Here is a 12710-nt window from a genome sequence, read left to right as displayed (position 1 = left end):
AAAGAAATCAGCCAAGACCTCAGAAAAAAAATTGCTGACCTCCACAAGTCTGGTTCATCCTTGGGAGCAATTTCTAAACACTTGAAGGTACCACGTTCATCTGTACAAACAATAGTACGCAAGTATAAACACCATGGGACCACGCAGCCGTCATACTGCTCAGGAAGGAGACATGTTCTGTCTCCTAGAGATGAACGTACTTTGGTGCGAAAAGTGCAAATCAATCCCAGAACAACAGCAAAGGACCTTGTGAAGATGCTGGAGGAAACAGGTACAAAAGTATCTATATCCACAGTAAAACGAGTCCTATATCGACATAACCTGAAAGGCCGCTCAGCAAGGAAGAAGCCACTGCTCCAAAACCGCCATAAAAAAGCCAGACTCCGGTTTGCAACTGCACATGGAGACAAAGATCGTACTTTTTGGAGAATTGTCCTCTGGTCTGATGAAACAAAAATAGAACTGTTTGGCCATAATGATCATCGTTATGTTTGGAGGAAAAAGGAGGAGGCTTGCAAGCACAAGAACACCATCCCAACCATGAAACACGGGGGTGGCAGCATCATGTTGTGGGGGTGCTTTGCTGCAGGAGGGAGTGGTGCACTTCACAAAATAGGTGGCATCATAAGGAGGGGAAATGATGTGGATATATTGAAGCAACATCTCAAGACATCAGTCAGGAAGTTTAAGCTTGATCGCAAATGGGTCTTCCAAATGGACAATGACCCCAAGCATACTTCTAAAGTTGTCGCAAAATGCCTTAAGGACAACAAAGTCAAGGTATCGGAGTGGCCATCACAAAACCTTGACCTCAATCCTATAGACAATTTGTGGGCAGAACTAAAAAAGCATGTGCAAGCAAGGAGGCCAACAAACCTGACTCAGTTACACCAGCTCTGTCAGGAGGAATGGGCCAAAATTCACCCAACTTATTGTGGGAAGCTTGTGGAAGGCTACCCGAAACGTTTGACCCAAGTTAAACAATTTAAAGGCAATGCTACCAAATACTAATTGAGTGCATGTAAACTTCTGACCCACTGGGAAAGTGATGAAAGAAATAAAAGCTGGAATAAATCATTCTCTCTACTATTATTCTGACATTTCACATTCTTAAAATTAAGTGGTGATCCTAACTGACCTAAGACATGGGAATTTTTACGAGGATTAATCGTCAGGAATTGTGAAAAACTGAGTTTAAATATATTTGGCTAAGGTGTATGTAAACTTCCGACTTCAACTGTACATATGAGATGAGTAAAGCAGTTTGTAACATTATTAAAGTGACTAGTGTTCCATTATCAAAGTGGCCAGTGATTCAATGTCTATGTACACGGGGCAGCAGCCGTCTAAGGTGCAGGGTTGAGTAACCGGGTGGTCGCCGGCTAGCGATGGCTTTTTAACAGTCTGATGGCCTAGAGATAAAAGCTGTTTTTCAGTCTCTCGGTCCCAGCTTTGATACACCTGTACTGACCTCGCCTTCTGGATGATAGTGGGGTGAACAGGCGGTGGCTTCGGGTGGTTGATGTCCTTGGCGATCTTTTGGCCTTCCTGTGACATCGGGTGCTGTAGGTGTCCTGGAGGGCAGGCAGTGTGTCTCCGGTGATGCATTGTGCAGACCTCACTACCCTCTGGAGAGCCCTGCAGTTGCGGGCGGCGCAGTTACCATACCTGGTGGTGATACAGCCTGACAGGAGGCACTCAATTGTGCATCTGTAAACGTTTCTGAGGGTCTTAGGGGCCAAGCCTAATTTCTTCAGCTTCCTGAGGTTGAAGAGGCGCTGTTGTGCCTTCTTCACCACAGTGTCTGTGTGGGTGGACCATTTCAGACTGTCAGTGATGTGTACACTGAGGAACTTGAAGCTTTCCACCTTCTTCACTGCTGTCCTGTTGATGTGGATAGAGGCATGTTCCCTCTGCTGTTTCCTGAAGTCCACGATCAGCACCTTCATTTTGTTGACGTTGAGGCCGAGGTTATTTTCCTGGCACCACTCCCCCAGGGCCCTCACCTCCTCCCTGTAGGTTGTCTCGTCATTGCTGGTAATCAGGCCTACTACTGTTGTGTCGTCTGCAAACTTGATGATTGAGTTGGAGGCGTGCGTGGCCACACAGTCATGGGTGAACAGGGAGTATAGGAGGGGACTGAGCACGCACCCTTGTGGGGCCCCAGTGTTGAGGATCAGCGATGTGGAGATGTTGTTTCCTACCTTCACCACCTGGGGGCAGCCCGTCAAGAAGTCAAGGACCCAGTTGCACAGGGCGGGGTTTAGACCCAGGGCCCCAAGCTTAATGATGAGCTTAGAGGGTACTATGGTGTTGAAGGCTGAACTATAGTCAATGAACTGCATTCTGACGTAGGTATTGCTCTTGTCCAGGTGCGATAGGGCAGTGCGATGGCGATAGCATCATCTGTAGATCTATTGGGCGGTAGGCAAATTGAAGTGGGTCTAGGGTGTCAGGTAAGGTGGAGGTGATATGATCCTTAACTAGCCTCTCAAACCACTTCATTATGACAGAAGTGAGTGCTACGGCAGTCACACGCCTCTCTTTTAGTAAAAAGCTGGGGAATGAGCCTGGAGAAATGGAACCACTGATGAGGCATTCATATGTTATATTCTTCAAGAATCAAAAATGGATGTAGCAACTAAGGATTCTAGCTTCAAAACATGAGAAATTCATAACATCCCAAATCCGCATCTAACCTGGCATGACATCATCAGGTGATGATTCAGCTCAGTTCCATTCTATGGCATGTTGTTCCATGAGTCAATCATCAAACAACAATCAGAAACAGGCTGTCTTCCTATTGTAATGCTTAGTGGAAAAACTCAGCAATACGGCAAGCCACAAACGGATATGGATAAACAACCCAATAACCTCTGATATGAATCATGTCCTTTTTAATCTTAATGACTAATCAGAATCAGATCAACTTCTGATAGCAAACTGTGTGTGTGTGTGTGTGTGTGTGTGTGTGTGTGTGTGTGTGTGTGTGTGTGTGTGTGTGTGTGTGTGTGTGTGTGTGTGTGTGTGTGTGTGTGTGTGTGTGTGTGTGTGTTTACAGTAGCACCATAGTACCATCATAGCCAGCCCTCTGAGTTTCTCTATCTGTCGATAGGCACACATGATGCGCAATTAAATCCTTCATTGCTGTTGGGCTGAAACTGTCAATCAGAGGGCCCATGCCTTTCGACAGCGCCCAGTGAACCGTGGACCGCTGGCCGCAGCACAGGGACACACAGCGTCCCTGCTATTGTTACCAGCAAGCACGAATTCAGACGCAATTAGGCCCGGCTTTTTAGGAAGCCCTCAGCATAGTGAGCCTCATGCTCTGCTCTGTGGTAGCTCGTTGAGAGAGAGTGAAAGAGAGAGATAGCGAGAGAGATAGAGAGAGAGATAGAGAGAGAGATAGAGAGAGACAGACAGACAGACAGACAGACAGACAGACAGACAGACAGACAGACAGACAGACAGACAGACAGACAGACAGACAGACAGACAGACAGACAGACAGACAGACAGACAGACAGACAGACAGACAGACAATGAGACCGAGAGAGAGATAGAGAGACAGACAGACAAAGAGAGAGAGAGAGACAAACACACAAAGAGACAGAGAAAGACAGAGAGAGACAGAGAGAGAGAGAGAGAGAGACAAACACACAAAGAGACAGAGAAAGACAGAGAGAGACAGAGAGAGAGAGAGAAATGTCTCTAATCTTTTGAAACTTGTGAGAGTAATGTTTACTGTTCATTTCTGATTGTTTATTTGACTTTTGTTTATTATCTATTTCACTTGCTTTGGCAATGTAAACATTTGTTTCCAATGCCAATAAAGCCTTTAAATTGAAATTGAATTGCGAGAGAGAAGAAGACTATATAATACTATATAACCAGGCACAAGACTTATGTATCCAGGCTCATTTTATTTTCTATTCTAGTATATCCTATGGATTGAATGATGGTAATAAATAAATAAACACTTTCGAAGCATACTACATTCAGGAAAGTAACGTGAAGTAATTATGTGTCAGAGTTGACCTGATATCAAGCATTCCTCATGATGTTAGTAGACAGGAAAAGCATCTACGCAGAAGGAGCAGCCATAGTGGGCTTTTTGTCATGTGTGGATTCTGTACCATTACTTAAGTGTGAATAGTATGCATAGCACCCAGTGTAGGTTAAGTGAGAGCATTGCACTTACACTTACAGTGCTTAGCAACCAACACAACATGCATGTTGATTACATATGTGGAGCTATACAACCCAGGTTTGATTGAGATGGTGTGACTAAAGACTTTAACATACAACACATGTTACTTGCATAAACCCTGCAAATATCAAATCAAATTATATTGGTCACATACATATATTTAGCAGATGTTATTGTGGGTGTATACAAAAGTATTTTCGTCCTGTCGATGTGGATAGGGGCTTTTGCTCCCTCTGCTGTCTCCTGAAGTCCACGATCAGCTCTTTTGTTTTGTTGATGTTGAGGGAGAGGTTATTTTCCTGGCACCACTCCGTCAGGGCTCTCACCTCCTCCCTGTAGGCTGTCTACTACTGTTGTGTCGTCTGCAAACTTGATGATTGAGTTGGAGGCGTGCGTGGCCACACAGTCATGGGTGAACAGGCAGTACAGCAGGGGGCTGAGCACATACCCTTGTGGATCAGTGAAGTGGAGGTGTTGTTTCCTACCTTCACCACCTGGGGGCGGCCTGTCAGGAAGTCCAGGACCCAGTTGCACAGGGCGGGGTTTAGACCCAAGGCCCCAAGCTTAATGATGAGCTTGGAGGGTACTATTTTGAAGGCTGAGCTATAGTCAACGAACAGCATTCTTACATAGGTATTCGTCTTTGTTCAAATGGGATAGGGCAGTGTGCAGTGCGATGGCGATTGCATCGTCTGTGGATCTGTTGGTGCGGTAAGCAAACTGAAGTGGGTCTAGGGAGTCAGGTAAGGTGGAGGTGATATGATCCTTAACTAGCCTCTCAAAGCACTTCATGATGACATAAGTGAGTGCTATGGGGCGATAGTCATTGAGGTCAGTTACCTTTGCTTTCGTGGTTACAGGAAGAATGGTGGACATCTTGAAGCAAGTAGGGACAGCAGACTGGGATAGGGAAAGATTTAATATGTCCGTAAACACTCCAGCCAGCTGGTCTGCGCATGCTCTGAGGACACGACTAGGGATCCCGTCTGGGCCGGCAGCCTAGTGAGGGTTAACACGTTTAAATGTTTTACTCACGTTGGCCACGGAGAAAGAGAGCCCACAGTCCTTGGGAGCGGGTGAAGAAGGTGTTTAGCTTGTCCTGGAGCAAGACGTTGGTGTCCGTGACGTGGCTGGTTTTCCCTTTGTAGTCTGTGATTGTCTGTAGACCCTGCCACATACGTCTGGTGTCTGAGCCGTTGAATTACAACTCCACTTTGTCTCTGTACTGACGTTATGCCTGTTTGATAACTACACTGTTTGTATTCGACCATATTCCCAGTCACCTTGCCATGGTTAAATACGGGGGTTTGCTCTTTCAGTTTTTTGCGAATGCTGCCGTCTAGCCACGGTTTCTGGTTTGGGTAGGTTTTAGTCACAGTGGGAACAACATCGCGTATACATTTCCTGATGAACTCAGTCACCGTGTCCGTGAATACTCAAAACAATCTTGAAGCATGGATTCCAATTGGTCAGACCAGTGTTGCATAGACCTTAGCACGGGTATTTCCTGTTTGAGTTTATACCTATTGGAAGGGAGGAGCAAAATGGAGTCGTGAACTGATTTGCCCTGAGGAAGGGTGGGGGAGGGCCTTGTAGGCATCCCGGAAGGGGGGGTAGCAGTGATCGAGCGTTTTAGCAGCGCGAGTACTACAGTCAATGTGTTGATAGAACTTCGGTAGCGTTTTCCTCAAATTTGCTTTGTTAAAATCCCCAGCTGCAATAAATGCTGCCTCAGGATATGTGGTTTCCAGTTTTCACAAAGTCCAGTGTAGCTCCTTGAGGGTATCAGCTTGAGGAGGAATATACATGGCTGTGACTATAACTGAAGAGAATTATCTTGGGAGGTAATACGGTCGGCATTTGATTGTGAGATATTCTAGGTCGGGTGAACAAAAGGACTTGAGTTTCTGTACGTTATCACAATCACACCATGAGCAGTTAATCATGAAACATACACCACCACCTTTCTTCTTCCCGGAGAGTTCTTTATTCCTGTCTGCGCGATGAACTGAGAACCCAGCTTGCTGTATGGACGGGGACAGTATATCCGGAGAGAGCCATGATTCCGTGAAACAGAGTATGTTACAGTCCATGATGTCTCTCTGGAAGGAGAATGTATCAACCGAGAGGGATAGGCTACTCCATGACCCGTGTTCATGAGGCGTCTCAAAGTAAGAGTGCTGATCTAGGATCAGGTTCCCCCTGTCCATATAATCTTATTCATTATGATCTAAAATGCAACACTGATCCTAGATCAGCACTTCTACCCTGATATGCTTTATGAATATTGCCTAGGACTGAGGAGGATTCCCTCAAAGACAACTGCTGTCTTACTTTAAATGTGTGCCTACAATGCCTCCTTTAAAACCACTGTGCATCCCTGGGCAGGGTTTTTAGTTCACGGGTTGGTGAAGATCATTCAATCCCTTTCAGCCTTACAACCAAAGGTCTGTTTGAGGATTGACCCAACCATAGGAGTCTACAAACTGATGACTATGGAAAACAACATAAAGAAGACTAACTGGGCTACATGTACAGTTGGAGTTAGTAGTCAAGCATTCTGACGTATGAAATGTTGTTGATGTTTCTAATCTCTGTCAATGTCATTGCCTAAAGACAAAGGCACATTTCAACAATGTGTGGATTAGAATCTGTCCATAGTACGTGGAGCCACACACTTGAGTTTGTTGTTGACATAAGCTGTTGACTCTAGTCATAACCAGGTAGATATCCCTCAGTGTAATGTCACAGCTTATGAAGCCTTAATAAAGGTTTATAACAGGCTTCTGAAGCTTTATAACATGCTTATGAATCACAAAGTAACATTCATACAGCAATTTACTGTTCACAAAAGACGACAGTGTTATCTTGTGAATGTATCCATGTTGTACAGTAAATATATCTTAGTTGGGATCTGGATTCTGTGATTGGCAGATTTACAGCATTGCTTTGAAGTAGTGAAAAGAACAAACCAGATTGATATCTAGGCATGTAGTCGGGTTTACATTCATCTTCCTCTCAACACATTTAGAACACACATCTTAGGCAGTGCCTCCAGGTAAGTGTAAATGAAATGTAAGGTTTCTCCTGCATAGGAAACTGAGGCACCACCTAAGTCCTTTTTTGAGTCAGGAAAAACCCTGGAATGTTACTGTAGTATAACTTAATTGAATCAGAGACTACTGCTGCCACAGAGATGTACAGTGCCGTGAAAGAGAATTTGTCCCCTTTCTGATATTTTTGTTACTGAAGATCTTCAACCAAAACCTAATATTACATACCTGAGTTTACAAAAACAAAAAAATGGATACTTATTTTATTTATTTAATTAACAAAGTTATGCAACAACCAGTTCCCTTGTGTGAAAAAGTAATTGCCCCATTACACTCAATAACTGGTTGTTGTGCCACCTTTAGCTGCAATGACTGCAACCAAATGCTTATTGTAGTTGTTGATCAGTCTCTCACATCGCTGTGGATGAATTTTGGCCCACTCTTGCATGCAGAACTGCTTTAACTCAGCAACACTTGTGGGTTTTCAAGCATGAACTGCTCGTTTCAAGTCCTGCCACAACATCTCAATTGGGATTAGGTCTGGACTTTGACTAGGCCATTCTAAAACTTCAAATGTGTTGCTTTTTAACCATTTTCATGTAGACTTGATTGTGTGTTTTGGATCATTGTCAAAAATATGCCAAAAAAACAAAACAAGTAGAAATCCATTTTCATAGCAAGTTAAACAAGGAGGTCTGGAACTATTGTCCTTCGTCAATCAGTAAGTTGCCTTACAAAGATTACTATGCTTGACAGATACTAGGAGCTCAACATTCTCTCTGTAGGTAGGATGAGAAATGTCAATGCCATAAATGGACCAGAAATGTAAATATAGATGCAGATTATATTCAAAACGTGAGCCAGCTCTCTGTGGATGAGGCTGACAATGAGCCTAACTGCTGTGCTCCTGTGCTCCCTGCCTGTTCTAGGACTGTGCTGTGCAGACCTGGGTTCAAATACAATTTGAAATCATGTCAAATACTTTATCTGTGCTCGACTGAACTTGCCTTGCTTAATGGACCAATAGAATAGTCCCACAACTGTAAACACTGCCCATCTGGCACTCCAAGCAAGCTAGAGCAAACGCTCAAAGATATCAAATAGTATTTGAACCCAGGTCTGTGGCGCTGTGTGTGCTTGGTTAGTAAACACAAAGGACAGAGTATTAATGTCGGGGTCGACTTCCCAGAGCCCCTCAGAGTTCCAGGACCACCAAAGAGCTCAGTAATTTGGACTTAATTTAAAATGCCTGAGGCTAAGACAAACGCACAGACACACACGTAGAGAGATGACACACACGTACACACACAGAGCAATGATACAAATACTCACACTCATACAGAACGATGACACACACACGCACACACACAGAGCAATGATACAAACACTCACACTCATACAGAACGATGACACACACACACACACGCACACAAACACACAGACAGACACCACAGTGTCAGTACAACTGAGTAAAGTCCATGACAAGAATGCATAACTGACATATCAGATTCATCATCTTAGATGAGAACCAGGAAGCAAAATGGCTGCACTCAGGGCACGTTGTAGAGTGTTACATGAAGCCCCATTTCTTCAACCATCTCGAAATCAATGAAAACTGTCACAAAAACAAAAGTTACCCAGCCATCAATAAAAGCTCTGAAGTGTCATTCAGTCTTTCTGCAATTCTAGAAAATAAGAGCAAACAACCCCATCTCCCATAGCAACTACGATTTGATGATGTTATTACATTACAGTATCATAATCATAACAAGACATCAAATTATGGACCACTCTCTCTTTCCTCAATTACTTTGCATCAACTAAGTGGCAAGTGATCGTGAACTGATGTTCATGAATAATATTTTAGACGAGGGAGTCGGACAGAATAGCTAATCAAACAGCCAATCTACTGTCAAGAGAAATGGGCCTGAATCAAACTATGATTCAGAATTAAACTAGAGGTGAATAAAACCTCTGCTTAGACATAGCAGCAGTCACAGTGATCCCCGGTCAGAAATATTTTAAGTATTAGATGAATTGTTGCAGATAACAGTGCAGTCAGTATAGGACTGCCTCTATCTCTGGGTATTCACACATACAGATACCTCAAACAGCAGCACACAGGCCATCTCTGTCTGTTTGCACTGGACATACCTCACTCCCCTCTCACAATCACATCTCTCTCTCACCCTCTCTCTCTCTCTCTACCACACAGATTTATATCTCACTCTCTTTCATTCCCTCTGTCTGTATTTCTCTTGCTCTACACCCTCACTCTCTCCCTCCCTCTCTCTACCACACCCTCTCTCTCATTCCCTCTGATTCTCTCACTTTCCTCTCTCTTTCTCTCTCTCTCTCTGGATATAGCACACTTCTCTTTTCTCTCCTTTTCTGTCAGTCCATCTCTTTCTCTCTTTCTCTCTCTCTCTACCTCTATGAACCTCCCTTCCCCCCATTTCATTACTCTGAATGCTAAAATGGAAAATCTTGGATAGTGTTTACACTACATGGACTTTCTCAACCAGTACAATTCAATATTTCGGATTATATCTATAGGACTTCCTCCATCTCTCTCTCTATCTCCCTCTCTTACATTTTCATTGCAGATAGTTATGAGATCTTATATAAAAAAGACAGAGTAGTTAATCAAAAGGCATAGGGAGAAATAGTACAACCCCCAACCCCCACTCTGCTCTAAACCTCCCACCATCCCTTCAACATCCCTACCCCCATACGGTCTCTCTCTCTCTCTCTCTCTCTCTCTCTCTCTCTCTCTCTCTCTCTCTCTCTCTCACACACACACACACACACAGACACACACACACACACACGCACACACACACACACACACACACACACACAGAGAATAGTATTATTATGCAGGACAGGCCTTCTTCAGACAATCTTAATGTGAAAGTCAATTTAAACTGTGTGTTTGAAAGCAGACTAAATAACAATGGTTTTATTATAGTGAGATGATGTGTATAAACAAGACAAGGGTTCAGTTACAGTGCGTAATAGAGGCACAGCTACTTCATATAACCAGAGGTATAGGATTGCATTGAACATAAGGCATTTTTGTAATGGTTATTCTATCCTAAAACCTGTAACTGATGCAATCACATAGAAACATCAGCCAATGTTGTCATCGACGGAGATAAAAACTAAGTTGAGCACTTTGAAAGCAACTTCACTGACAGTGATGCGCTGCGTTCATCACCAGTTTATACGTACGGACAAAGGATAAAACAAGCAATCATTTTTTATATAACATATGATATTAAATAATAATACATTTTGTGCATGAGTGTTTGTTCCTGTTATCACTGCTTTCAAATGAATGGACAGAAAGTCATTTTATTTCTGGGCAATGCGTAACGGCTATAAACAGAGTTCACTTTCTGAACAGCGTTTTTACGCATCTCCATAACATTGTGCGCAATGAAACCAATAACCTAGGTTTCTATAACCTTGTCCAGATGCGACTCACCTTATTACAGTACGGGGAATCGGGATACTGCAAGGGTCCCAATCGGGAAGAATCTGTTGCTGATAAAGACTGTGGTGGAGGTGGATATACTCTCACGTCCATTTTAGTAAAACATCAATCTCCACACAAGCTTTTCCACTCAGGCTTCTACTTTCGATTCCTCAAAAGTTGAAGGCTCTATAAAGACTGATGGACGAAGTCGGAAAGAGTGTAGGGTTTGAATCTGAAAATGGCAAACTATTATGCTCTCACATGCGTTCGCGGTTTTTCAGGAGAAAGAAAAACTTATATTATCAACGCACTATGAACGACGGACTTGGTAAACGGGGAAACGCAGTTCAAATGTTGTAACTTTCAAAATATGTAAGCTATCACTCTATTGTTGAAGAAGTTATTGCGCGTCTTTCTCTTTCTGACAGATGCATTTGCAGCGACAGTAGTTGTTTCTATCCAGCGGCTACCGTCATCTGCAAGCGAATGGGGCATGGTAGGATTGCCTGTTCACTTGTGATTCATACAAAGGACTTTACAGTCGGGGCAGGGGTAAGAGTGCGGCTATGGCGACGTGCTCCACCTAGGGGGCGCAATGGGGAACGCAGCGTCTGCGTCGGTTGCAAGCCGCAGTAAATTTGTTTTCAGTTTGGATAGGCTATTGGTTTGCTCCTCAATACCTCTTCGACGGAAGGTCCTATCATGATTAGGGTGATATATCTAAAAACAGATGACGATAGAGAGCAAGGTACAGCCTTTTTTTCTGCCTTTTTTCCCATTCTGTTTTCAAAAAATGACTTTCAGTTGGTTTCAAGGGGAGAATAGTATGTGGCTGCTGCCAAGGGAGCGTCTTAAAAGTGCAATCAGCTCAACATGGTGTTTACAGAAAAACCTTCAATTACATAAAAAAATGTGATCTTGTTAACTTTTTACCCCTTTTTCGTGATATCCAATTGGTTGTTACAGTCGTGTCCCATCGCTGCAACTCCGGTACTGACTCGGGAGAGGCAAAGGTCGAGAGCCATGCGACCTCTGAAACACAACCCTGCCGGCCACACTGCTTCTTGACACGCTTCTCGCTTAACCCGGAAGCCAGCCACACCAATGGGTCGGAGGAAACACCGTACAACTGGTGACCGAAGTCAGCGTGCATGCGCCCAGCCCGCCACAAGGAGTCGCAAGTGTACGATGGGACAAGGACATCCCAGCAGGCCAAACCCTCCCCTAACCCAGACGACGCTGGGCCAATTGTGCGCCGCCTCATAAGTTTCCCAGTCGCGGTTGGCTGTGACACAGCCTGGGATCAAACCCGGGTCTGTAGTGATGCCTCAAACACTGCGATGCAGTGCCTTAGATCGCTGCGCCACTCGGGAGGCTCCAATATTGTTTATTCTTGATGTATTTTTTGTAAAAATACTTGCACAAAAAACATGAATAGGCCTGGTATCTTTCTCACTCGTACAAAACCTACTGTAGCTTACTTGCATGACTTACAGAGCTAAAATTACTTGTAGAAAAGTCACTGATGTCCCTAATCACTAAAGTCCCCTCCTGTACTCCCAGTTCACCTACAACTGCATGGCCAAGCACAACTCCAACACCCTCATTAAGTGTTGGAACTGATCATGGATCATGGACTACAGGAAACGGAGGGCTCAGCACGCCTCCATTCACATCCACGAGGCTGTACAGGAGCGGGTCGAGAGCTTTAAGTTCCTCTGTGTCCACATCACTAAGGACATATAATGTACCTAACACACTAACAAAGTCGTGAAAATGGATGACAACACCTCTTCCCCCTCAGGAGATTGAAAAGATTTGTCATGAGCCCTCAGATCCTCAAAGGTTCTACAGCTGCACCATTGAGAGCATCTTGACTGGCTGCATCACTGCTTGGTATGGCAACTGCTTGGCGTCTGACTGCAAGGCGCTACAGAGGGTAGTTTGTACGGCCCAGTACATCACT

At 44.1% G+C, this 12710-nt stretch overlaps 1 protein-coding gene across 3 annotated transcripts in view; it reads right to left on the bottom strand.

Annotated features, from left to right (window-relative positions):
- The window catches only part of LOC106599578 (thymocyte selection-associated high mobility group box protein TOX), an 80841-nt gene extending 69584 nt beyond the window's left edge, over nucleotides 1–11257 (bottom strand). For all 3 annotated transcript variants that reach the window (XM_014190867.1, XM_014190869.1, XM_014190870.1), the window contains exon 1: nucleotides 10754–11257. In XM_014190867.1, the coding sequence (XP_014046342.1) occupies nucleotides 10754–10855 (102 nt within the window). In that variant the 5' untranslated portion in view covers nucleotides 10856–11257. The remainder of the gene's footprint in view (nucleotides 1–10753) is intronic.
- Between the last annotated feature and the right edge of the window lie 1453 nt (nucleotides 11258–12710).

Source organism: Salmo salar, chromosome ssa03, assembly GCF_905237065.1.
Source record: "Salmo salar chromosome ssa03, Ssal_v3.1, whole genome shotgun sequence".
In the NCBI taxonomy this organism is placed as follows: Eukaryota; Metazoa; Chordata; class Actinopteri; order Salmoniformes; family Salmonidae; genus Salmo; species Salmo salar.
The sequence above is the reverse complement of the archived record's forward strand: the minus strand, read 5'-3'. Positions and strand labels throughout refer to the sequence as shown.